The 26,524-nt window shown below is 47.8% G+C and overlaps 1 protein-coding gene across 2 annotated transcripts in view; it reads left to right on the top strand.

Moving 5' to 3' along the window:
* The window catches only part of FANCD2 (FA complementation group D2), a 1,050,809-nt gene that overhangs the window by 758,538 nt on the left and 265,747 nt on the right, over nt 1-26,524 (top strand). For both annotated transcript variants that reach the window (XM_085625116.1, XM_085625117.1), the window contains exon 37: nt 4,912-5,002. In XM_085625116.1, the coding sequence (XP_085481242.1) occupies nt 4,912-5,002 (91 nt within the window). The remainder of the gene's footprint in view (nt 1-4,911; nt 5,003-26,524) is intronic.

Below are 26,524 nucleotides of genomic sequence, written 5' to 3'. Positions count from 1 at the left end.
GGACAAAACGTGGATTGTAGGTTAGGCTCAGGGGGCATCTCTAAGATGCCCTCTGTCGTGCATTGTACATTAAATCCCACACTGGCATCAGTGCGGGTTTAATGTGCTGAGAAGTTTGATACCAAACTTCTCAGTCTTCAGTGGAGCCATCATGGTGCTGTGGAGTTCGTGTTGACGATATCCCAGCACCATATACTCTTAAATGGCAGCACTGCACTTACAGTGCCCAGGAATAGACCTGGGTACTGTAGGGGCACATGGCTCATGTACCTGTACCCACACCACTGGCATAGGGCACCCAGCTAGAGGGGTGGCTGATGTATGCCAGGGCAGTGTGTGTTGTGGGCATGGCACACAGGGATGTGTGCCATGTTGACTCTCTGTTTTGTTCTGTACCCAGACACTCAGCCTGCAAGGGCAGTGTGTGTGTGTGTGTGTGTGTCAGGGTACAGGCACTCTAAGGGTGGCACAATAAGTGCTGCAGCCCTTAGGGGCCTTCCCTGGTCACAAGAACCTGGGTACCTAGTGTACCATTTACCAGGGCTGACATGTGGCCAGAGATGCCAATTGGGTTTAGGTTTCTGCACAGTTTTAGGGAATGAACATAGGCCCTGGGTACCTGATTGGCAGGAACCCAGGGCACACTCAGTCAAAGTACATTCAGCAAAAAGTGGGGGCATACCATGCAAGAAAGATGGCACTTTCTCAAAGGTAAGAGTTACAAATTTCCGGATCCATTCTGACACCTGGGGATATTCTAAGTTAAGGAATCTGTGGCTAGACAACGTCTCTACCAGATACATCATTACTGAAGGTAAGTAACTCGTACTTCTAGACACTCCTTCTCACATTCCCCCTAATTTTACCCAGATGTTGGCAGACAATGCCAATATCCTTTTCAAGAAAGTGTTTTTCTCTTACAAGTGGGCTAACAAGCTTTTACTGGAGGCGGAGAGAGGAATGGCCTGCTACTTGTGTTACCTTCTGGTCTGCAAGAAGGGGGGCTTGAGACAGAGCTTAGTCATCAGAGTTTTGAACCTGTTCCTCAAGATGGATATGTGCAAGATGACTCTGGCACATGTCTTACTTATTTTGAGCCAAGCGAATTGGATGGTCTTCCTAGTCTAGCAGGGCACATACTTTCATGTATCAATCTTGTAGTCCTACAAGACTGTGGTGGGTTCAGACCACTTCCAGTTCACCATCCTGCCTCTTAGCCCAGCATTGTGTAAGTCTCTCGGATAATGTCCATTTCTCCCTTCCAGTTACTCATGACCTCCCGTGGTGTTTGGTGGATGCCAGTCTGACCTGTTGCATACTGTTCTCCCTTTCACCTCCGGAAGTGACTATGATAATAGATGCATTACTTTTCTGTTGTCAAGGTCATCTGGACGATGTAGTGGTCAAATGCCTCTGGTCCCCAGTGGGGCAACACCAGTGCTTAATTTGAGGCTGTGGTTTCAAGTGAAGCCCGCCGGCACTTTTCCAACTTCAGACTTTGACTCAGAGGAACAGAGAGAGAAATACAGAAAAGGAAAAAAATGAAAGACTGAAAACAGTGACAAAGGGAGAAAGCAGAGATAAAAAAAAAAGAACCTGCAGGAGCGAGAAAGAGAGAGGGAGTGAATGGAGATGGAAGATAGTCATAAGGTGAAATCAAGACTACAAACCCTTAGTATTTGGGAATCCCAATACTTGACGGTGCTGCTGTGGGTTTCTGAGAAAACCATTGGGTGCCAACACCACCACATACATCTGCTGGAGCTCTCTGCCATTCAGCTGACTTTCAGACGTGCCTTCCATTAAGTGTAGATCATTCCAGGTGCTGATGGACAACACAACTGGCCTGTAGAACTGCAACAAGCAGGGACATGTGGGGTGTTGAGCCCTCTGTATGTTATGTTATAGGATTTGTAAAGGACATGGCTGTCCCTGCAAAGGGATGTCCCAGCGCTAAAAGCCGGAGGTGAGGATGCAAGGGAACTGCTGGATCAGTAGAAAAGGCAGGTCTTCACGGCCCTTCTAAGAGACAGGAGATTGGTGGTGTTTCTGAGCACCTTGAATGAGCGTCCCCCTGCTCTGGCCCTACAGAATTGTGGCACGTGTGTAAGATGTAGGGGAGCGGAGGACGCGGGTTGGAGTGTAGAGATGACATGTGTAGGGTATGTTGTGGCAGTGGCTTTTAGCCTGTTGTGAACCAGAGTTTCCCTCCACGCACCTTTAAGAGATTTTATCTGCCTTTAGTAGGACCGCAGCCACCTGTATGCCTTTCTACCTCTCATCCTGGAGGTACTGAGAAAGGTCAAGCTGGACCAAGCACAGAACGTTTCGATAGCCCCAAACATTCTCAGAGGGTCTGGTGCTTCTATCTCCTGATTCAAAGCATATGTTCTCCACTGCAACTGCCTCTATAGGTGGACTGTTGTACAAACAGTATTTCAGAGTTCTGCACCTGAATATTCACAATATACCTCAGTTTGTTAAATTCAGACTGGAGATTGAGTCAAACCAATTAAGTTTTCAGTCTGCCTTCAGAAGTGGGGAGAAATGTCCCTCTGGTTGATTACAGCTCCACCACAAAGTCTATATATTTGATCGGTTAGGCTAACTTTGTCACCTTGTGTGAGGGCAAGCAAGTCAACAGCCAACAGAAAACACTGTCTGGTGTTCCATTTGCACAGTCTTGGGAATGGAAGTGCTTTGTTGTGAGCATAGTCAAGTTGTGTATCTGTCCTTTCAGCCTTTCACCATTTGGCTTATTGGTCCTAATTTTTCGACTCACAGATTGAGATGTATTTTCTTAGAAGGTATTTCACACATTTCTCCTAGTCCCTTCCTTGTGCCACAGCGGGGCCTTAATTTGGTTCTAATCTTGATGTGTCCTGCCTTTCAGCCTCTCCACAGTAGTACTCTGAGGCTCTTTATCCTGAAAACGGGATCTCTAATTGCCATTACTTCTGAACAGTGTTTTAGTGAATGCAGACCAGGTCTGCTCTGTTTCTGTAAACTTCGTTTTCCCCTAACCAGAGTCTACTTAAAACCCCTGCATCCTTTTTTATTAAAGTGGTGGCACTTTTCCATTTGGTTTAGTCTATCTCTCTCCCTACAATCTTGCGTTCTTTTCTCCACTACATCCATCTAAAGAAGAGGAAAGACTACAGTAGTTAGACAAATGGCGTGCGTGTCATTTGTATATTGATGGGGCTAAGGAGTATTTTGTTGACAATTAACTGTTTGTTGGGTCTGGCAATGTGAAGAAAGGAAAGACATTCGAGGAACTGATCTTATCAAAAGGGATTGTCCTTTGCATCAAACTGTGTAATGCTTTGGCCAAGAAAGATGCTCCTGAATACCTTAGAGCTCATTCAACTGAGGTGAAAGCCATCATCGCAACCTAATTTAGTTGTGTTCCAGTTTTGAATATTTGCCAGACAACCAGGTGCCAGCTTGTACACCCTCAAACCCTCCTTCTTGGACAGTCTACTGCTTTGGTATGGATTCACAGTGTGAGGTATGTGTGGTTAAAAGTGTCCATCATACAAATAAATGTATAATCTTTTTTAAGGCTCTTTCTTGAATATTCTCTTATTTAACCACAGGCTGTCCGCTATCCTTTGCTGCCCCGGTCTGTATGGAATAGACTCCAAATTAGTTTTTGCACACTGCCGACACAAGCTTAAGCTAGTCCTGTCAGGCGCATTCTGGATCTAAGAATGTAGGAAAAATAGGAGACAACTGATGGCAGCTCAAAGAGGTGACCCCTATATGCTGCCTTATGTTGTTCTGTTCTGAGACAGGCCAGAGTAATAATGAAGCTGAAGGCACCACTTAGCAGAGTGAAACAGCTATTGTTTAAGCCTTCTGGGTCCAGTCTGGCACATGGGAATATTCACAAAGTGACAAATCTTTAGATCGAATAGTCACTAGAAAGAACGTTACCTTTTCTTCTCAGGTGTCTCAATATTGAACATTTCAGCTATACTACTATTCTTGAGAGAGTACTTACTTTAGTTCTACAGCAGCATAGCTGCCTAAAGATTCTGAAAGAATATCTGGCTCTGAGTAGTTAGATGGTTACAAATATATGATTGGTACTCGAGTAACCGACTTTTCCCTAATAGTTGTCCTTTACACAGTCTCTTTTAAGGCAAACATCTAATGGAATCTGGGAAATAATTTATATTGCACCATAAGCTTTTTATTTAGTCCTTTAATATAGGATGAAAATGAGGGGTTTAATAAGAAGCACCAGGTATGAAAGGGACTTTCTCTGTTAGCCAAAATCTTTATTTCCGATCTTCATGAGTTGTTAGCATATTCCCATGGTATAGTTGTGCTGAGTAAGAGTACCCATATAATACCATCAAAATCATCCAGAGTGGGCCACAACTTAACCTCTGTTCATGAACCACTGTCTATACTGATATTTTTGGCATCCAGAAAAGTGTGAGTGGAAAGACACGTGTATGGCTTCTTGGTGTATATACAGCTTCTTCCATAGCTGTAAACAATACTTAATGCAGTGTAATTATATACATATGTGTATAGCTTCTGTTTTGGGGACTTGGGTTTGGTGACCGCTAGACCACACATCCGTACACGTTGTTGACACATTACATGCTTTCTGCTGGGACTCCTAAGCACTGAATCAATCACTTCTAAATGTGAGATGAACATCATATGTCACTTTGATGAAGATTTTGTTGATTGTTAAATAAGGGTTGCTTACTGCAAGAGGCTCTTTTTTCTGGCACCCTCAAAATTCAGGTACGACTAGTATGAATTACTCAAGGTTTATTTCCAGCATTTGCCACTGTTGCCAGTTTCTGCATGGCTGACATTTTCATCAAATACAGCATTCCACTTTGTGGTATTGATTCTTTTGTAACACGCTCCATTTCTTCTTCTTAGGCAAACGTTTCCGGTTTTCTATCGAGCAATGATGGACAAATTGGAAAAGAGTGTACGAGAAATTCCTGTGAGCAAGCAATCCACAACTGAAGTAGGTTTATAATGTTATCATGTTAAGATATTGTATTGTTTAACTGATATTTGTTGCAGCAAAGTCATGGCTGGTGAATAATATAAAATTCTAATGGATACTTCTAACTACAGATTCCTCACTTGAGAATGCTCCCAAAGCGGTGGACTGAATCTGGAAAACTTTCAACAACAATGCTTCAGAACACCTCTAGTTGGTGGCGTGCAGCTCTGGGTTGACCCCCAGTAATGGCAGCTTGGAGCACCATGTAAGCGCCAGCCCTGTCCGCTGATGTCAGTTCTTTTCTTTCCACGCCTTCCCATATAGGGTCCGGCGCCCCACTCCCAGTTTCATCTGTCTTCCAACATGCCTGAATACAAAAAAAAAAAAAAAAAGTCAAGTGTAGGAAAGTAGGATCTGCTTTTATGGTTACCCCCACTTTTTGCCTGATGCTATGCTGTTTCTGACTAATCTGACTGGGATCCTGCTAATCAGGACCCCAGTCTCTGTGCTTTCTCCCCTAAATTGGTATGGTAAGTACTTAGGTAAATACCAGATTGGACACTGGTGTACCCTCATCAGTCCCTAGTATATGGCACTGAGGTACCAAAGGCATAGGTACACCAGGGGTCCCCCATGGGCTGAAGCATGTATTATGCCACCCATGAGGGACCACTCAAACTGTAACTACAGACCTGCCATTGTAGCCTGTGTAAGTTAGTGCTAGCACCACTTACTAAAGATATAGGTTTCTATATATCTACGGTCACTGCACTTAAAACCTATGTCACTCCTAAAGCAGGCCTTTCAATCCTGAAGGCAGGGTGCTCCGTTCTAAGTGTGAGAGCACCCCTGCATGAGCAGTACACCCCTACAGCCTTTGGAGTCCATTCTACCGGGCTGTAAGTGCATCAGCCATTACGATACATAGCGTGGCCATGCGTCATTACGCGATGACCATCTCTAAAATGGCTGCAACAAACATACCTCCACACCGTAAACGGTATGGGAGGTATGATTTCATGCACTGTAAAGCTCCCCCGGGAGGCCCTCAGTGCCCACGGTACCAATCTTCTAGACTCGGACAGCACAACATGGCTTCTGCCAACCAGAGAGACTATTCTGCCCTCCTGCTGCTGAGAAAGGCAGAACAATAGGTATCCTGTCACAGGAAGGTGTGACCATCTCCCAGACAGGGTTTAGAGTATTGGGGCCCGGTGGGAGCGCTTGCCAGCGCCACTCAGTCTGCTTGAACTGCACTTTCGGTGCCTCCTTGCATAGTCCAGTTCAAATCAGCTCAGGGAGCCGTTTACTCCCGCTCTGGTGCGAAACTGGACAAAGGACTTGGGAGTATCCTCCCCACTGTCTGACCCTTCCCCTGGGACGGAACCCTGAATCGTCCCAACCTTTTCCTTAGGGTACTTAAGGGCTTACCTAAGTGAGAGTGGGTCCCTAGATTTGTCGTGGAACAAGATTAATTTCAAGACACCACTTCTGTTTTTTACCGTCTGGGTATCAAGGCTGCAACTGAGAAGACTCCTGCTGCTCCTGATCTCGTCACCCTGCTGGTCTGCTGTAATGTCCGTGCCGGTGCTCCATTCAGGAACCTCCCAAGGCCTGTGGGCATCCAAGACACCTTAAGGAATCTCACTTGAAGTAAAGGAGTCACTTCCCTGCATCTGTAGGCACCGCAACTAAGCTGACCGGTGTGCTGATCCTGGACTTCCACGGACTCTGAAAGGCTCAGCAACACAGGTGGTGGTTCTTCACATCTTTCGAGGCCTGTCCTGTCCTCTCACCAAGTTTGAGGCCAGTATACCTTGTTGGAGCTGCAGGAACCAAATCCCTGTGCACCATGTCGGCTTGCTGTTGCAAAGGCTTTTTGGCTTCATTACATCAAGATCTTTGGGCTCCAAGTAGCCCCCACCTCAAGCATCTCCTGTGACCAAGATTTCCATCCTCAATGCATCACTTGCATCGTGGGCCTGCATCTTAGGTGTGCTGCTCGAGGTCCTCTTTCGACTCCAGTGCCTCCGGCCTGTGGGTCCTCCTGAGGGTCCCCTTTGATTTAGGCAGACTCCCCTGATTGCTCGGAGCCTGCCCTGACTCCCTTGCTTGTGGTGAGTCACCTGGACCTTGCTGGTCCCTACGCGCACCTTCTTCTCTTTCCACGTTGTTTGCAGTTGCCAAGGCTTGTTGGTTCTCTCAACGGACACCGACCCTTCAACTCTCGATATCCGATGTGGGACAGCTCGTGAACGGCTCCTGGTCTTCCTCAGCGTCGCCTGGTCATCACAGCTGCAGATCCAAGATCACCGTCATCTCCCCTACAACACCGACTTGGTGGACATTTGTCTTCTGGGCCTCCTGGTCACTTCCAAGTGGCATAGACTCTGTCCCCTCTTCTTGCAGGTACTTCTCGACTTGAATCCATCTTTGGGTTCCACCGGACACTCTCACCTTCTCCAGCAGCGGCATTTTCCTGATGTCCTCCATTGAGTTTGACGGTATTTTCCGATGCCGCTCCACACCTATGCACCCGGATTCCCTGGTGTAGGTATCCCGGTTCCTAAGGTTTCCAAATGGGGGGGCTCTCCAACCTTCTGTCTTCCACGGGTTTCTTCAGGGACCACTGGGAAGGGTCCTTCTTCAAAATTGCAACCGCGACTTACCCATTGACTTGTATTGAGCCAGCGGTCGTGTTCCCACTCTTCACACGGCCTCCGTGGGGTTCCTGGTTACTCACCTCAGGTTGTTTCTTAGGTCCCCCGGCACTTCTACGTCTTCTGGGTATAGTCTTGACTCGAGTCGTGGTTCGCATACCACTATTTTAGTATATGGTTTGGTCTCCCTATGGTGACCACTGTGTATTTCGTGCTACTTACCTGTTTCTATTGAAAAGTATTGTGTGCATTGTGTATATCTCCGGCTAGGAGATATCTGTTTGTGTTTTTGGGTGTCTTATAATAAATACCTATTTTTATAAATACACTGTGTGGTTCTTTTTCCCTTAATCTATTCCTAGAAGATTATGTTCTGGTAAAACAAGCTGCTTTACACTCCTTCTGGACTAAGTCTGAAGGCTTCTCTCCACAGCTACCACTTAGAGAGCTTTCTAAGTATGTCTAAGAACACTTCAATTAACATAAGCTTTGTCTGGATTGGTGCAAGGAGCCCACTTACATAAGTGTGCATCATATACCAAGCCAGGTTCTCACATCAAGCGTGCTGGGGACTGAGGTTCCTTCCTAAGACTACAGTGGTCAAACCATGCTGCAACTGTAGAAAATTGATGTCGGTCACAGTGTGGGTCTGGTGTTTCGGCATGGGACACAACTCGAAGCAGTGTGACAGTGTACCCTCATGCATCCTATGGCAATCCGGGACTGGGAAGCGCAGCTGTACATCAGTGAACACAGGAGAAAGTTGCGGGCCTTGTATAACTTCAAGTTGAGGGCATAGACTTTGCACTCGTTCCTAAGGTCACTTCTGCAAAAGTTCTACTTCATGGTCAAAGTCCTCCTGTAAGTCAAAGTCCAAACATAAACACAGGAAAGTAAATCAGGAATCAACCTCATACAGCCACTCTATCTAAAGTAACGCTGCTAGGGTATCACAATGTCAGCCGGTCACCCACCAGGATCACTGGTTGCAGAACCCATCCCACACTTGGTCCGGGTGTAGTCCGTAATTCCTTTTGTATTGTTGAGGCTGCAGCAGATTTAGGTCCCATGACTGAGGCCATGCTGCAGATATTTCTTACTCTTCTGGCTCTCTCAGGCCTGCTTTTGGGCCCCACAGATGATCTTTAGGGGCCCTCGGTCAGGTTAACTCTGCCAGATCTGTCCTCAGAGCTGTGTGACAACCTATTTTGCACGCTGCTTTGTTTTACTCTGTGATACGTTGTTCTATGTTTTTAAACACCCGCTGTGCTCCACTCTGATTGGCCAGTTTCAGCCAATCTGGGACAAGCCTGGGAGGAGCCAGTTGTGCCCCCCTGCTGCCGTTTTCCAAAGGCAAGCCCGTCTGCGCCTGTCCGCTCCCGGACGTCGCCAGGAGCCAGGTACCTTGCTCTGTTGTTACCCCACAGGTTGGTCTATTCGCGCGAGGCCCTGTTTGCTTTACACTATGAACCTCCTTGTGGGAATCACAGCTGGTCCCCTGCTGCTTGTCTCTCTTATTGTAATCTGTGCAACTTTAAGGTCAACCCTTGCTTGCGCTCTGTAGCTCCCATCCACAATGTGAAGGAATATAACATTTGTAGCCTAAACTGAAGCTCTCTGGTCAAGCACTACGCTGAGGTGTCTGACCTTCTACTTGAAGGGACCCTGATATCTTATTTCTTACGGAGACGTGGCTCTCCGAGGACTCGGTTGCTATACCGGCCTTGGCCCTTTCCGTCAGCTATGCTATGAACAACTTGAACAGAGTGGCTGGGAGAGGGGGGCATTGCAATAATATACAAAGCTACCTACACCTGTTGTCTTATCCTGGAAGGTATCTCCGTCTGTGAATGCGCTCGTTTTAAAATTGCACTGACTGCCAATTTTATATTTTCTGGGCTACTCATTTACCGCCTTCCCGGCCCGTCGAAAGTCTTTAAAGAAGCCCTAGCCAAGGCTGTGACTAGATTGGTACTTCAGACAGCCATTTTTAAAATCTGAAAGAGACTAAGAGACTGTTAGTTATGGATTCCTTACCTTAGAATTACACCCAGGCGTCAGACTTGATCCGGCGAATTTTTCTTCAGCAGATCCCCTGCAAGTCGGTAGGTGGCGTCGGTCGACTTCACGTTCGTTGTTGGCGTCTACTTAGACGCCACCCCTGCGCGCTGACATCAGTTCTTTTTTTTTCTCCACACCAGCCAACACAGATCCGGAGAGAGCCGTACCCTTAGTCTTTTTTGACTAGAGTTTTGTCGACTTCTTTTTTCGAGTCGTTCTACTCCTGGTGCAAGGGATGTCACATCGTTGGACTGGCTTCAAACCTTTTGACTCCTGTCACAAGTTGATGTCGGTCATCTTGTGTGCCTCTGGTGTTTGGAGCGCGACCACGACCAGAAGTCGTGCTCCGACTGCCGGGCCCTGAACCCTAAGTCTTTGCGGGAGCGGTCCAGAAAGCTTCTCGAGGCCCGGCTGTCAGCTCTGCGCCGCTCGAGGTCCCCTTGTCGAGAGGAATGTCGCAGGAATGGTCGCTGAGTCAGCACCATCACTCCTCTTCGAAGTCTTCATCTTCAGGTAAGTTGAAGCACAAGAAGAAGGCCAAGAAGCACTTTCACTCTTTGCCTTCTCCCCGTCCGTCGGCCGACGTGGTGTGGGTTGCGGAAGGTAGTCTTCCGGCTCCGCCAGCAGAGCCTGTATGGTCGGCTCCGAGCCTCCCTCCCTTTCCGGCAGCCACGGCTACCCCTGCCGAACTAAGTAGCTTTTATGAAGCCCTCCACTCCATATTTGGGCAGCCCGACTCCACCGGCGCGCCTTCAGGCCCCGTGGACTCGGCTGGGGGTTCTAGGCCTTCGATGCCGGCGGCTTCGGCTCTGGCGTCGCAGAGCCCCCAGGGATCCAGGCCTGGATCCGGATCGGTGCTGGTCGACCTTACAACACCTCCTCCGGTGTCGAATCCACTGGCGACACCTCTGCTCCTTCCGACGCCGGTTGTGTCCATAGCAGACATCGACCCCGGCCTCCCCCTCGACATGGACAGGGAGCCTGGCCGGCAACCACCAGTACTTTTGTACCTCTGTTGTATCCTGGCCCTTATCGCCCTGAGTGGCAGCCAGAGGAGTGTGAGGAGCACTGGGAGGGGTCTATTGACCCTCTAGCAGACCAGTTGGAAGAGCCGGACTGGAGAGAGGAACTGGGTGAGGCCAGTGGTCTGGATACATCCCCAAACCTTTGCATGCTTTCTCCTCCTACCGTGGCTATGGAGGAGGGAGCCTCCTACGCTGTGGGGTTTCGTAGGACGGCTGAGGCCTTGGTCCTTGAGCTACCTACATGACAGTCAGTACTAACCTCCTGACTGAGGTGCTTCAACCAGCAGCAGCCTCTTCAGAGCCCCCTGCTGCCGTTTAATGAGGTCCTCACCGATATTCTTCCGGGCACCTGGTCCAAGCCCAGCACAGGGGCTCCTATGGATAGGATGATTGCCTGACGCCACTGTCCGGCCCCGGGCGACCCCACTTTCCTCTCCCAACATCCTACCCGAGAGCTTTGTGGTCCAAGCCTCCACGTCCGAATGCGCGTTCCCTACTGCTCCTCCAGACAGAGAATCTAAGAAGCTGGATCATTTTGGGAAGAAGATGATTTCTTCCGCCAGCTTAGGACTACGGTCAGTGAACACTTCATGTCTCTTGGGCTGTTACACCCAGTCGATGTGGACAATACCCGGAGGAGGCCCAGGTTGTGCTCTCCCGTGCAGTTGCTGAAGGTAGAGAACAGCGAAGTTCGCCACCTGATGTGGGCTGGACACCGCCGACTCGCTAGGGAGGATGATTTCAACGTCTGTAGCCCTGCGATGCTATGCCTGGCTGAGGTCCACTGGCTTTTCAGGTGATGTCCAATCGACTCTTTTGGACATGGCCTTTGATGGACATCGCTCTTTTGGCAACAAAGTGGACCAACACGCTTCAGCGCTTCAAGGATTCTAGGGCTGCAGCCAGATCCTTGGGCCTCGCTACCACGTCTCACCCCACGCAGTCCGCTTTTCACCACTTTCGTGGCTACGGAAGGGGTGCCCCACCACATTTCACCCAGAGCCACAGGCCTGCGCAAGCTATTCAGCTTCTGCACAGCCGGGCACATGAGACCTAGTGTCATGGGTCTGGGTGCTAGCGGGCGGGCCAGTCCACCAGCGCCCTCTCTGCAGCAGCCTCCAAACCTTCCTAGTCCTACTTTTCAGGGCCGCTAGTTGCCAGTGGGAGGCAAGATTCGCCATCACCTACTCACTGGCACAATATCACATCTGACAGGTGGGTTTTGCAGATAGTCCAGAGGGGCTACTCCCTCCTCTTCGAGACTATCACTCCCTCCATAGCACCCGCTTTCCATCGCATGTCGGAGGATCACTTGGACCTTCTCCGTCAGGAAGTTGCGGCTCTCTTGGCCAAGGCAGCCATTAAGCGAGTCTCTGTGCCAGAAGTAGGTCGTGGTTGTTATTCCCACTACTTCCTAGTACCCAGGAAGGACAAAGGCCTGTGTCCTATGTTGGATGTCAGAGACGTTAACTGCTTTCTCCGGAAGGAGAAGTTCAAAATGTTGACATTGGCTCAGGTTCTCTCTGCACTCGAACCTGGAGACTGCATGGTTGCGTTGCACTTGCAGGACACCTATTTTCACATCCCCGCCCTGCCTGCCTACCGGCGTTACCTACGGTTCACGGTAGGCCGCGAGCATTTTCTGTTCACTGAGCTCCCCTGTGGCCTTACCAGCGCCCCTCGGGTGTTCACAAAAGTGATGGCAGTGGTCTCAGCTCATGTTTGTAGATCAGGGGTTCCAGTCTTTCCCTATCTCGACGACTGGCTATTGAAGGTGAGTTTGCCCCAGGCTGTCATCTCCCACCTCCAGACTACGACGGACCTCCTGCATTCACTGGGGTTCATTATCCATGTCCTGAAGTCACACCTGATTCCCTCTCAGAAACTCCTTTTCATCGGGCGGTTCTGGACACGGCGCAGTTTCGGGTTTATCCTTCCGAACAGCGAGTCTGAGATACTCGGGCTATGATTCCGATCTTTCAGCCCCTATCCCGGGATTCGGTCAGAATGACCCTGAGGCTGCTGGGTCTCATAGCCTCCTGCATCCTGTTGGTGGATTATGCCAGGTGGCATTTGCGGGTTCTGCAGTGGGAACTGAAGTTCCAGTGGGCACAGCATCATGGAAACCATTCCGATTGCGTCCAGATCTCAGAGGTCACCGCACACCAATTGCAGTGGTGACTAACGAACCAGGACTGGGTCAACGGCAGATCCCTCTCCCTTCCCCAACCAGAGTTCACAGTGGTGACAGATGCATCACTTCTGGGGTGGGGTGGCCACATTGGGTAGGTGGAGATCAGAGGCCTTTGGTCTCCGTCGGAGTCCGGGCTCCACAACAACCTTCTGGAGCTCCGGGCGATTGTCTTGCACTGAAGGCATTCATTTCTTCTGTCGAAGGAAGGGTAGTGCAGGTGTTCACAGACAACATCCCTGCAAAGTGGTATTGCAACAAACAAGGTGGAGTGGGGTTGTGGACCTTCTGTCAGGAGGCTCTTCATCTCTAGAAGTGGCTGGAACATCAGGGTGTGTCCTTGGTGGTTCAACACCTGGCGGGTTCCCTGAACGCCATGGCAGACAAACTCAGCCGCTGGTGCATGGTGGATCACAAATGGATTCTACACTCGGAGGTGGTGCAAGGTCTCTTTCGGCAGTGGGAAGAGCCTTGGTTAGATCTATTCGCCACCAAAGAGAACACGCAGTGTCAGCAATTCTGCGCGTTGGAATTTCCAAGGCGGCACTCGCTAGGCGATGCTTTTTGTCGCGAGTGGAGTTGCGGTCTTCTTTCCCCCTATACCACTTCTGCCCAGAGTGCTGAAGATCAAGCGCGACCGGGCCCAAGTAATTCTTATGGCTCTGGACTGTGCATGAAGAGTCTGGTATCCCGAGCTCTTGAACATGGCCATCAATCCTCCGATCAGACTGCCTCTTTGGGAGGATCTTTTGTCGCAGCAGCAGGGGACGGTCCTTCACCCGAACCTGTCTAGCCTCCATCTCCTTGCGTGGAGATTGAGCGGCGGCAGTTGACAGCTTTCGACATTCCTTCCAAAGTCTGTAACGTTATCTTGGCAGCCAGGCGTCCCTCCACCAAAACAGTATACGCCTGTAGATGGAATAAATTTGTGGCATGGTGCACAGCAAAGGCTGTGGATCCCCGTTCTGCCCCTCTTTCAGAGGTTCTCCTCTTCATTCTTTCTTTGGACCGGCAGGGCTCTGCTTTGGGCACTCTTAAAGGCTATCTTTCGGCCTTTCTTCACCTTCCTGACCAGCCTTCTCTTTTCATGTCCCCTATTGTAAATCGTTTCCTTATGGGCATTACTCACCTCTTTCATCCTACTCCTTTCGTAATGCCCCAGTGGGACTTGAACCTTGTTCTGACTTACCTTATGTGCGCGCCTTTCGAGCCGCTACATAATTGTTCTTGAAGCCTGCTTTTCTGGTTGCCATCACCTCTGCTCGCAGGTTAGTGAACTTCAGGCTCTTTTTTTCTAAGCCTCCTTTCCTTGCTGTTCACCCGGACAAGGTTGTCCTTCGAACTCGACCTTCTTTTCTTCCCAAAGTGGTTACCTCTTTCCACATAGGACTGACCATAATTTTGCCCACCTTCTTCCCGCCCCCGCATCCTTCTAAAGAGGAGGAGAGGGTCCACCGTCTGGAGCCAAAGCGTGCGCGTTCATTTTTTCTGGATCGCACAAAATGATTCCGGGGGTATAATCAGCTCTTTGTTGGCTATGTGGGCGCCAAGAAAGGTTGGGCCGTGCAAAAGCAAACCATCTCTCGATGGGTCGTTCTATGCATTAAAATGTGTTAAAAAGGAACCTCCAGTAGGGTTACCCGCCCATTCCACCAGGGCGACGGCAGCTACTACTGCTTTGGGAAATGGAGTCCCCCTTCATGACATCTGCCAGCCAGCCACGTGGGCTTCGTTGCTCACGTTCACTAAACATTACTTCCTGGACAACCAAGTCCGGAGAGACTGCTTCTTTGGCCACTCCATTCTTCAGGACTTCCTGGTGTGAACTTGGTTCGCAGACCCTCCTCGAGGGTTGGTATTGCTGGGGCATCTATTCTAAGGTAAGGAATCCATAACTAATAGTCTCTTTCAGATGAACAAGTTACTTACCTTCGGTAACAATATATCTGTAAGAGACATATATTAATTATGGATTCCTTACCGCCCCACCCATCCTCCCCGTTCTGCGAACTGACTTCTATAGTAAGGGTCTCCCTTTCAGGGCCCTAGTTTTATGCACCAGTGGTCAGTGTCTTGCATGGCTCTGCACTTCTGGCGTGGAATCTCGTATAAAGAACTGATGTCAGTGCGCAGGAGCAGCGTCTAAGTAGGTACCGTGACGTCATTCTGGCGATCACGACGCTAACGACGAAGCCGAGTCGACCGATGCCACCTACTGACGCGCAGGGGTACTGCTGAAGAAAAATTCTCCAGATCCAGTCTGATGCCTGGGGATAATTCTAAGGTAAGAAATCCTTAACTAATATAATTCTCTTACAGATATATTGTTACCGAAGCTAAGTAACTTTTTCTATGCAACCTGAATCTGCATTTGGAGTCTCAAGATGCCCCTGACGTCACTAACTTCCTTGGTGATATGGCAGCCTGTCAATTGTTGCAACTGGTCCCGGGGCAGACACACCTATCTGGTCACCCCCTTGATCCTGTTTTTTGTGCAGGCCCCCCTTCCTATGACCTGGAACGATCCCTCCCTTATTGCCCTATGGTTACACCTAGAAGGCTCCAAATTACAGTCCCATTGCTGCCCATTGAATAAACGTCCTTGGCATAAACTGGACCCTGACGCTTTCCAAGTTGCCCTAAGCACTCGGAGACCGGAACGGCTTGCTAATATAGAAGCAGCCAACCAATCCTTCCTGGGGTGGGTCACTCAAGCACTGGATAAGGGTATCCCGGTCAAACTAACCTACCCTAAGTGTGCGCAGGCCATCGCCTATTTTGAATAGTCACTAACATTAGCGAAGAAGAACTGCAAGGCCTGGAGACGGTCCTACGGACCCATAGCCAAATCGCGGTATAGTAACGCAATTGAAGCATATCATAAACTGGTCCGTAAAACTAGGGCTGTATACTATGCCAATATGATCAACACAAGTAGCAACCATACTAAAACTATTTTTACCCTCCTGAAAGGTATGGCTAACCCCCCCCCCCCCCCCCCCCTGCCCCTGACAGCACCATATCTTCTAACTTGCAGTGTGAGGTATTGGCTAAATTCTTCATCAGTAAGGTTGAGCGTATTTATAGCAGTTTTTGTCCTAGAAATACAGCTCCTGACCCTCTGAGGGGTCCTCCCTCTGGCCGTGAGCCCTACTCTCTTTCCTCTTTCTCTCCTATTTCCCCCCGAAGCCTTGGAAGCTTTGATTACCAAGGTAAATTCAGGGTCCCCGGATGATCCTCTGAAACCTGACCTTTTCATAAAGTTCCAACAATGTCTCTTACCTAGGTGGTTGGAGCTGATCAATCTCTCTCTATCCTCTGCGTCTATCCCCAAATCGTGGAAACACGCCAAAGTTGTACCTCTGCTGAAAAAAACTACACTGGAGGTTTCCAAGCCTGAAAACTTCCGACCAATCTCCCTGCTACTGTTCCATTCCAAAATTACAGAATCAGAAGTCAATACTATTTTAACCCAATACATGGAAGTTAATTCGATACTGGAACTTTTCTCAAAATGGTTTTCGGCCCTGGCACAGTACTGAGTCCGCTCTGCTTGCGGTTACGGAGCAGCTACGGGCCTCTTTGGATGTGGGCAGAACCTCGGCCTTGATTCTGCTTGACCTGAGCGCAGCCTTCAAAATGGTCTCCCACAAGATCTTACTACATCGGCTGAGGGAGATCGGTATCGATGGCAAGGCTCTTTCTTGGTTCTTGTCTTTCCTGGCCGATTGGACCATTCAAGTCATCTCCTCTCCTTTCTACTCCCTCATCCTCCTGCTACACTGTGGCGTCCCCTAGGTCTCAGCATTGAGTCCTATCCTATTCAATGTCTACAACCGACCTCTGGCTTTGATAGCAGAAGCCCGGAACATCTCCTTGGTTTTATATGCTGGTGACATGCAGCTGCTGCTTTCCTTCTCCAGCAATCCCAGCCAGGATTCAGCGAAATTTCAGGAAGACCTGACTGCTATCTCTGATTGGATGACTGACAACTACCTCCAATTGAATTCCACCAAATATGAAGTACTCCTGCTGGATTGGTACTTCCATCTTTGGGGCAGCCAGTGGTGGCCCCTGCACCTGGTGCAGATCACCCCAACCCCCCCCCTCACCCCCCGGGAGTTTGGGTGGATAGCACCCTCTCCTTTGAGACCCACACTAAATCAATAGCAGGTGCCTGCTACGGATTGTTACAGAGCTTAAAGCCTATTATAGGACTTTTTGATCCCCACATCCGGCAGCTGGTTGTCCAATCTACTGTTCTGGCCAAATTGAACTACTGCAACACGTTCCTTGGCTCTAATAAGTTGGTGACCAAAAGGCTCCAACGTGCCCAGAAAACCGCAGCCCTCGCTCTGTTCGCGCTCTCTAAGTAGTGTCGAGTCTCTGACCTCCTTCAACGGTTACCATCATCATCATATACTTTATTTTCAATCACAAAGATCTTATAAAGTGCAAAGTGCCATACAGTATAAAAATAGTACAAGCCATAAAATACGAGTTACAAGGTAGAATATACAGCAGTCGTTAAAACAGAACAAAGTAAAAAATCGGTATCCATAAAATAGCCCCAGTTTTGATATTCAAAAGATTAGGAAACATTTGGAACGTTTGAGCCATAATGCATGCCAAAATCTGGTCAGACCAAATACCACCACCCTGTGTATATCGGTGACTGGGAATCTTATAGCCTCCAGGTAATGCACAGGCCCAATCAATTTACACAATGGCACAATCCACTTGCCCCACAGGCTTTTATAATAGGGGCAGAGGAATAACAGGTGGACTATTGACTGTGGACAAGCCTTACATGCAGGACACTGATCATCTGTGGAGGCATTGCTACACCACTTTTTATAAAACAGTTTGGTTGGTAAGGTTTTAAACCCGTATTGTATAAATAATTTCCGTGCCAGCGGTGGTGCAATTTCATCAATGGTTTCCTCATAAAAAGGGGCAAATTTTAAATTGGTAAAATCGTGGGTCAGAGTGCCCACCCGTTTAGCCGTTTCCTTCTCCATAATAGTTTCCCAGTATATCCTTTTGACCCTGCATTTTGGGATAAGATCCAGGGTTTCTGAAGTGAACCAATGTTCCTCCATCCCAAGACTCTTCAATAAATATTTCAGGGAACTAAACCACGGGATAGAATCAACCTGGGATCGCTTTGCACATTGCGTTGGCTGCCTATAGAACAGAGAATCCACTTTAAAGCTCTCTGCATCATCCATAAGATTTTATCGGGCCTTTGCCCTAGGATTCTGAGTGATATGTGTCTCCCTTATGCACCAGGCTGTTGTTGCTTTTTGTGTGATATCAATTCTGAAAAGAAACTATAATAATAATAAAAAAATGGCAACTTCTGCCTATGATAACTACAATACATAATTCTTGGAAATTCTTATTCTGTTTATGATATCCGTTTTAAGGTGCACAGACCTCCAACCTCAACTCGAATTATCCCTTATGCACCCGCCGGTGCTTTGCGCTCATCGGATCTCCATGTGGCCCGAGTGCCACGGGTACGCAGAGCCAGAGCGGGTGGTCTCTCGTTCAAGGCGTGTGCGCCTGCCCTTTGGAATGCCCTACCTTTTCCTCCCCATGCATCTCTGACCATTGGGTTTTTAGAAGGGCTGTGAAGACTTGGCTATTCTCCGATCACTAGGCTGCCTCTCCTTCCCACTCTTTCACTCAGTCAGCGCTGGGATGTCCCGTTGCTGGGGCAGCCATGTGCTCTACAAATATTTTAACATAACATTGAGCCACTTGCGGCGGGCTGTGTGCCAGCTCTGGTACAAACTTCTACTCCAGCTTAATGACATGCGTTGGTCACTCCCTCGATGCCTGTACTGATACCACTGGAGGAGGATCCATGGTAGGTCCAGTGCCTAACCCCTAACTGATCCCATGCTGTGTAGCTCTATAAAATGACTAAAGCGCTACTGATCACCATACAGCCTGATTCTAATCCTATGCACCTACTAGAGCAGACACAACATAAAACGTGTCATTATCTTTTGGCAAAATTCTGCTCAAAGCTTGCCACCACCCACAGATGATGATGATGGTGGGGATGGGGTTGATTTACCCCCTAATTATGATGATGACAGATTTTACATGGACTTACAAGAGCCCAGTGGACTTGATGCTTCGCCTTATACAAGATTGATCTTGCTATTTGGACATTAGCGGAGTATGGTGCATCAATTCAGTAGTAATTCAACAAGCAGCCAATCTCTTTGACCTACAACTGTGTACTATTGAGGTTAACACAACTATATTTATGTAAATCTTACTGTCTGCTCAGACCAAGTTTGAATCCTAGTTCCCTTTCAATGAGGCCCTCACTGACACCTTAATGAGCACTTGGTCAAAGCCTTGTTGTTGAATACGCAGTTGGCCAGACATCACAGACCGGCACACAGTGACCCTGATTTCCTCACCATACATCCTACTCCAGAGAGTCTGGATGTTCAGGCTTCAAACAGCAAGGTGAAGCCCAGTTCATTCCCCACGACTGCCCTGCATAGGTAGTCTAAGAGGATTGAGCCATTCTTAAAATGAATGTTCTCTTTGTCTTGCCGAGCACTGAGATTGGTAAATGGAGTCCACTTATTGGGGCAGTATATGCTTACCCTCTGGGACATGGGCAGCGAGATCTTGCTGGCAACCCTGTAGACCTTAGAGTCCTCCTGGCTCAAACCCTTCACGGTGTGGCTGAAAACTTGATTCACAATGGCCTTAATAGTACAGATTGTCTGGGAAGAGCGATTGGCACCAGTGTGGTGCTTAGCTGCCATGCCTGGATGTACCCCACAAGATTCTCTGGAGACATACAGGTCTGCCTCATAGATATATCCTTCAATGGTTCACATCTGTTCAACGAGAAAGTCGATACTGCATTGGAACATTTCAAGTAATCGAGGGGCACAGCACAATCCATCGGTCTTTTAACCTATGCCCAGCAATTTCCACCGGTGGCCCACAACCACCCTGTGGGATGCAGGATGCAGCACTTTCTCCCATGGTGGCAATTCATTAAGTCTAACAGATGTGCCCTTCAAATCAGTCACACGCTATGGCTCTGCCTTTTCTTTCAGCTCTAACAAATCTTCCTCCTACATCAGAGAGAATCTTGACAGTGTACGTTTGCGTTCTATTGCATGAGGTGCAAGTTTTATTCTACAGAGGAGTTGTCAAAAGAATTCCAGACTTGGAAATGCTACTCTTGCTAGTTCCTCGTCCTGAAGAAGGATGGAGGCTTTCAGCCGATCTTAGACCTTCGACTTTTGTCTGTCTTTCTACGGAAGAATACATTTAGAATGCTCATGCTGGCCCATATCCTGGCTGCCCAGGACCGAGTGACTGGATGGTGTTGTAGGAGTTTCAGGACACCTGTTTTTATATATCCATCCTGCAGTACCATAGATGTTAGCTGCGATTCAAGATAGGCCAGGGTTTGTTGTGCTTCCCTTTGGCATCACTGGTGCTTCTTGGGTGTTCACAATAGTAATAGTGGTGGTTGCTGCAATTCTTTAGAGGTTGGGCATACTAGTTCTCTCTTAACTCAACAACTGACCGTAAAACTAGTCAGTCAGTCTTGGAGCACCTCGATATGACAAAAAGCCTCCTGACATTGTTGAGATTCCCTATCAGTTAGCTGAAGTCACACCTGATTTCTTGGTAGAGGCTTCCTTTCATTGGAAGGATGCTGGATATATAGTGCAGTTCGGGGCCTCCCCACTGTTGCAATGAATCCAGGGCATTTGAGCTGTAATCCCGATATTTACGTCGTGGTCCTGGATCTCAGTGAAATCAGCTCTGAGGCTTTTGGCCATTTGAACTCCTGCTTCCCCCTTTTCGACCACGGCAGGTGGCACATATGGTCTTCACGATGAAATATAAACTTTCAATCGGCCTGGCACCACGGAAACCAATTGGATGCCATTTGAATTTCAGAGAGAACTTTACACGGTCTACAACAGTGGCAGCTCATCCACAGTTGTGCCAACATGAGTCCCCTTTCCCCAACCAGAGCTGCCAGTGGTGATCGATGCATCGCTGCTGGATTCGGCTGTCATCCAAGGGAGGTGAAGATCAAAGAACTCCAGCCTCCAAAACAAATTCGGCTCTATATCAGTCTATTTGAGTTGCAGACTATTCGTCTGCTATTGAATGTACACCTGCCGTCTATGAAAGAGAGGCTGGTACAGGCCTCTGCCATGTGGTACGGCAACAAGAGGTGCAGAGTGGGGTCCTGGATCCTTTGCCAGGAGGCTCTGCACCTATGGAATAGGTTAGAGTGTCAGGGTATTTCCGTGATTGTGAACCACCTGGCAGGCTTTTTGAATGCCGGGTAAGATAAGTAGAACAGTTTGGTAAACCACAAATGGCTTCTACATCCCAAGGTGGAGCAGGGCATTTTCCAACAGTGTGAAGAACTCTGGCTAGATCTTTCGCCACCTTCAAGAAATTTGTGTCCAACATTTTGCACAGTGGACTTTCAAGGAGATGCATTCCAGCTGGAAATGCAACTAAGGTCTCAAGTACGCCTTCCCAAGACAACGTTTCCTGCCCTGAGTTCTGAAAAATACAAGGAATGACTGGACTCAAGTCATCCTTGTGGCTCTGGATTGGACAAGGAAAATGTGGTGTTCGTAGTTTTTGGGCATGAGCTGTCTGCTGATCAGACTGCTACTTCAGGAACATCTTCTGCCAAATTAGCAGCCCAGGGTCCTTTACTTGAACCTGCACAATCTACAGCTCCTTGCGTGTAGACTGAGCGGTGGCAGTTAGCTGTGTTTGATCTGCCAAACTAGGCAGACGATATCCTCCTTGCCTCCAGGCACCCCTTCATAAAGTTCATTTGCACCGGGCGCTGAGACAAATTTGTAGCATGCTGTGGACTTCACAAGCCAGACACTTTACAAGCCAAACTGTTGGATGTTCTGTTTTTCTTTTTGGCTTTGGCCCAGCTAGGCCTTGCACTGATGACTATAAAATTATTTGTCAGCCCTTTAGATGTTTTTGTGTTTACCAGACCAACCATCCTTGATTAAATCACCTGCTGTAATGAGATTTTTTAACAGTTTGACCCACTTATTCCCTGCTAAACCATTTGTGATGCACCAGTGGGACCTTAACTTAGCCTAAAGTTGCTCATGTGTGCACCCTTCAAGTCTATGCACAGTTGCTCGTTGCATCTTCTGACTCTGTAGACCTCATTGCAATCACTTCATGTCACCAGGAGCCAGGACCCCTGCCTGTTTTGCCCCGAGCAACGATTCCAGGCGCTGCTATATAGCCTCTCAACTTCTTCAGGTCAAACAATGTACTACTCCATGCCCTTTAACCTCCACTTTTGCCAATCTTGAAGGACCTTTTGCCTATTTACACTGCCATTTTCACAGCTGTGACGTTATGTGTGCCTCTCCCGAGTTGGGGGGCGGCAATACTAGCTCTGATGCACTAGCAGGGGTGGGTATGTCCCCTCACAGGCAAGTGAGACCTAACACCACAAACCTGACTCCTCTTTGGAGTGTTTTTTTAGCGAATGTGCGCTCTTTACCTAAACATGCCACGGAACTGTGGGATCTTCTGAACTCCGATTCGCCAGATTTAGGCTTCCTAACAGAGACCTGGCTTAAACCCACCTCATTACCAGATATTGCCCTTGCCCTTGCCCTTCCTGACAAATATCAGATTGTTAGATCAGACAGAGAAAGACAAGTGGGAGGTGGCGATGCCATAATTTACAAAGAGGTGCTGAAAGTTGCAGTCATTGACTCCACCTCTGATAATGATATGGAGATCTGTATATTTAAAATTGACTTGATCCCCGCAGGACAGTCTTAAGGGTGCCCTTTTATATCGCCCTCTAGGGCCACTTAAAGACTTTAATTTAAAACTGATGGAGAAAATTGCCCCTCACACTATCACTTCCAAACACTTTCTATTTCTAGGGAATTTTAATATTCATAGTGAAGTTCATTCAGTTTGAACACAGAGGCTGCTAATTTTCTAGCCGATATGGCCTTTTTGGGCCTTGCGAAGATCAATACGTGCCCTACTCATTCGGCAGGGCATACCCTGGACATCATTTTCACTAATTCACCCCTCATATCTTCTGATCCCCCTTGTCCAGTGATGTGGTCAGATCATTTTTTGATTTTGTTTCAGATTAATAGCTGTTTTAGAAAGCACATTTCTGCGGACTCCCAAAAAAATCCCCGAAGGCAATGGCATAGAGTTACGTCTGACTCCTTTAGCAAAAAGTTTGTGCCGCCTATTTTCAATGAACACATGAATACTGTCAATAAGCTTAAGGTTTTCAATGATGCTATTACTTCAGTGATAGATGACCTTGCTCCCCTGAAACGGCAACAAACTAATACTCATAAAAAATGGGCAGATTGGTATACCCCGGACATACTCAATGAGAAAGCTAAATGAAGCTAAAAGAAAATTTGGCGCAAAACCCATTCGGAAGCAGAGAAACTTAACTATAAAAAAGCTCTCACTTCCTATCACAAAAATTTTAAAAAGGCACAAAAAGCCAATATTATATTAAAACTCAACCAGGCAGGTAATTCAACAAAAGAACTCTATAAAATGGTCAACACTTTCACCAATCCCATAGCCTGTACCCAGCAGATGCTTCCTTCTCAGGGTCTATGTGACATCATAGCCAATTATTTTGATGAAAAAATAAACCTAAATTTATAATCAATTTCCTCTGGGCCCCCATCCCGGGGATCTTTCCAACTCGGGACCCCCTACCTTAAGAAGTAATGATGAAGGCCTTCAGCATTTTTACGTGCTACAGACACCCTCAAGCTGAAGCCATGCTAAGAGCAGCGTAATCTCGATCCCCACTAGACGTTATGCCAGCACATGTATTTGTCCTATTAGCTCCTCTTTTGTCACCCTCTATCTGTGACATTCTTAATACTTCTCTGCATGAAGGGGTACTTCCTCTTTATTGGAAGGCCGCTCAAGTGCTACCAATCAAGAAGAAAGCTCAGCTATCCTCTGAAGTGATTGCCAACTATCGCCCCATCTCACTTCTGCCACTAATGAGCAAAATGGTGGAAAGATATGTCAACACTCAGTTGAGGGGTTATCTTGAATCTCAAGGCACCTTCGACCCTTCCCAATCTGGGTTTAGACCCAATCACTCTACAGAGACTACCCTCACTGGTGTCACAGATTATATAAAAGTGGCATTGGACAACAACAAGGATGTGCTGTTTATTTTATTAGATCTGACAGCAGCCTTTGATACTGTCTCTTATCAAAAAGTGATTTATCAACTGAGAGAGTCTGTAGTGCAGGGAAAGGCACTTAAACGGCTTACTAGCTCTCTAGATCAGTGTACCCAGATGAACAATCTAGGCCCCTTTCGCTCCCAAACCTTGAAGCTTACTAAAGGGGTGCCCTAGGGCTCTTGTTTGAGCCCTACCTTGTTTAATGTTTATGTGGCCCCCCCTTGCCAAGATTATTAGGGAGTTCGGATTTACTCCCTATTCTTATGCTGACGATACGCAACAGCTCCTATCCTTTGATAATGATTCAGAGCTAATTGAACACCGTTTTGCTAAGGGCATGCTAGCCAGATCAGCGTGGATGACAGATAACCTTCTCTAGTTAAATGCAGCCAAGATTGAAATCCTGCTGTTTGGCTCGACCCAAACAACGTGGTCCCCTGATTGGTGGCCGGCTGCCCCTATCCCTTCGCCTGCTGCAAAACATCGTGGGGTCCGTTTGGATGTCTCATTATCTATGAGGGATCAAGTCATGACCAACTCGGGGACCTACTACCACACCCTGAGGCTTTTGCACAGAGTGTTCCAGTGGCTGCCCCTATGTGCCCGAAGAACTTTGATCCAGGCACTGGTCATTGGTCATCTTGACTACTGCAACGCTCTGCTAGCATCTGCAAACAAATCTCTTGCCGCCTCGTACCTCCTCTAGGCCATTGCTAAAACAGCTTCACTGGCTTCCTATTCGCCAGAGAATTAAATTTAAACTTTGCTGCCTCGCCCATAAAGCGCTTTATGGTAGAAGTCCTAGCAATTTGGCAGACATGTTCAAAGTTTACTGTCCAAGCAGACTGCTTAGATCCAAAGGTAAAGGGCTGCTTGTGATCCCCCTCTTCAGGAAATTACGAACAGGTGGCAGAACTGTTGCATTCCTTGCCCCGAAATATTGGAACACTCTGCCGGAGGTCCTGCGCAAGTGCCCCTGTCTGCTTCGTTTCAGGAAACTCCTGAAGGCTGAACTATTCTAGGACTGATTTGTGCTCGTCCTGTACCTTCTCTGTCTGGCAGCGTGGAGATACCCCTACGGGGGTGATTCCAGAGCTTTATAAATCTAATACATAACATAACATCACATCATGTGAGTGAACTCCAGGAACTGTTGCTGTAAGCGTCCTGCACTACCTTTTTTCTGGACAGTCTAATGCTAAGGACTCGAGCGGCCTAAACTCATGACTCCCTTCCACATTGGGCAATCCATGACCCTGCCAGTGTTCATACTTCATACCAGCCCCTCGAAAGAGGGTGAGAGGCTTCATTGGCTGGCTTCCAAGAGGGCGTTAAGATTTTACATTGATCATACCAAGGAACACCATGTGGACAATCAGCTTTTTGTGTGGTTCTCTGGTGCAAAGAAAGGGAAAGTTACTGAGAAGATGACCCTACCATGATGGATAGTCCTCTCCATCACAATCTGTTACACACTGGCCAAAAAGCAGCCCCCAGAAGGTCTGAGATCCCATTCCTCCAGGTCCAGGACTGCTACCAATGCATTAGTCAGAGGAGTGGCTGTGCTTGATATCTGCCAGGCTGTGACATAAGTGTTGGTGCACACATTCACAAAGCACTGCTTTCTTGATGACCAGGTACACTTGGAAGGACCATTTGCTCATTCGGTCCTGCAGGATTTGGTTTGAGTACAGTCCATAGACCTTCCACCTTGGGAAGGTACTGTTTTCGTATCTATTTATAATGTGGGGTCTGCGGTTAAAAGTATCCATCAAACAAACAAGTTACTTACCGTCGTTTACGCTCTTTTTTGTGGATTTCTAACCAGGTATCTAACAGCAGATTCCTCTCTTCCACTCCTCCTGCCTATTATGGAAGTGGCCTCTTTTTAACTTCTAAGAAGGTCCCAAGTTGGAAATCTGCTTACTGGTTCTGCCATTTGTTCATGCTCTGCAAGTATGGAAAAAGACTAGCAAGAAACTGATGTCAGTGTTAAGGGGTGCCACTTGTATGTGGCCCTGCACCGTCAGTTCGGGGACACTATGGTTTCAATGCGGAGCCGCAAAGCGTCACCAAGCAGCACAAGGATAAAGTTTTCCGGATCCAATCCAGGGCCTGTGGAGTATTCTAAGGTAAGAAATCTGCGGCCAGAAAGGGCGCTAACGAAGGGAAGTAACTTGTTCACATAGAACGTAATTCTAAAATTATAAAAATAATTTCTTTATCTTCATTAGAATATGGCTAAAGGACAGTCACTGCATCACTAATGAAATATGGCGAAATTATATTTTAACGGTGCAGTATTCAACTTAACACTATTGGCCACAGATTTTGAA

This window comes from Triturus cristatus, chromosome 9, assembly GCF_964204655.1.
Source record: "Triturus cristatus chromosome 9, aTriCri1.1, whole genome shotgun sequence".
NCBI lineage: Eukaryota > Metazoa > Chordata > Amphibia > Caudata > Salamandridae > Triturus > Triturus cristatus.
This window is presented reverse-complemented; position numbering and strand designations above follow the sequence as displayed.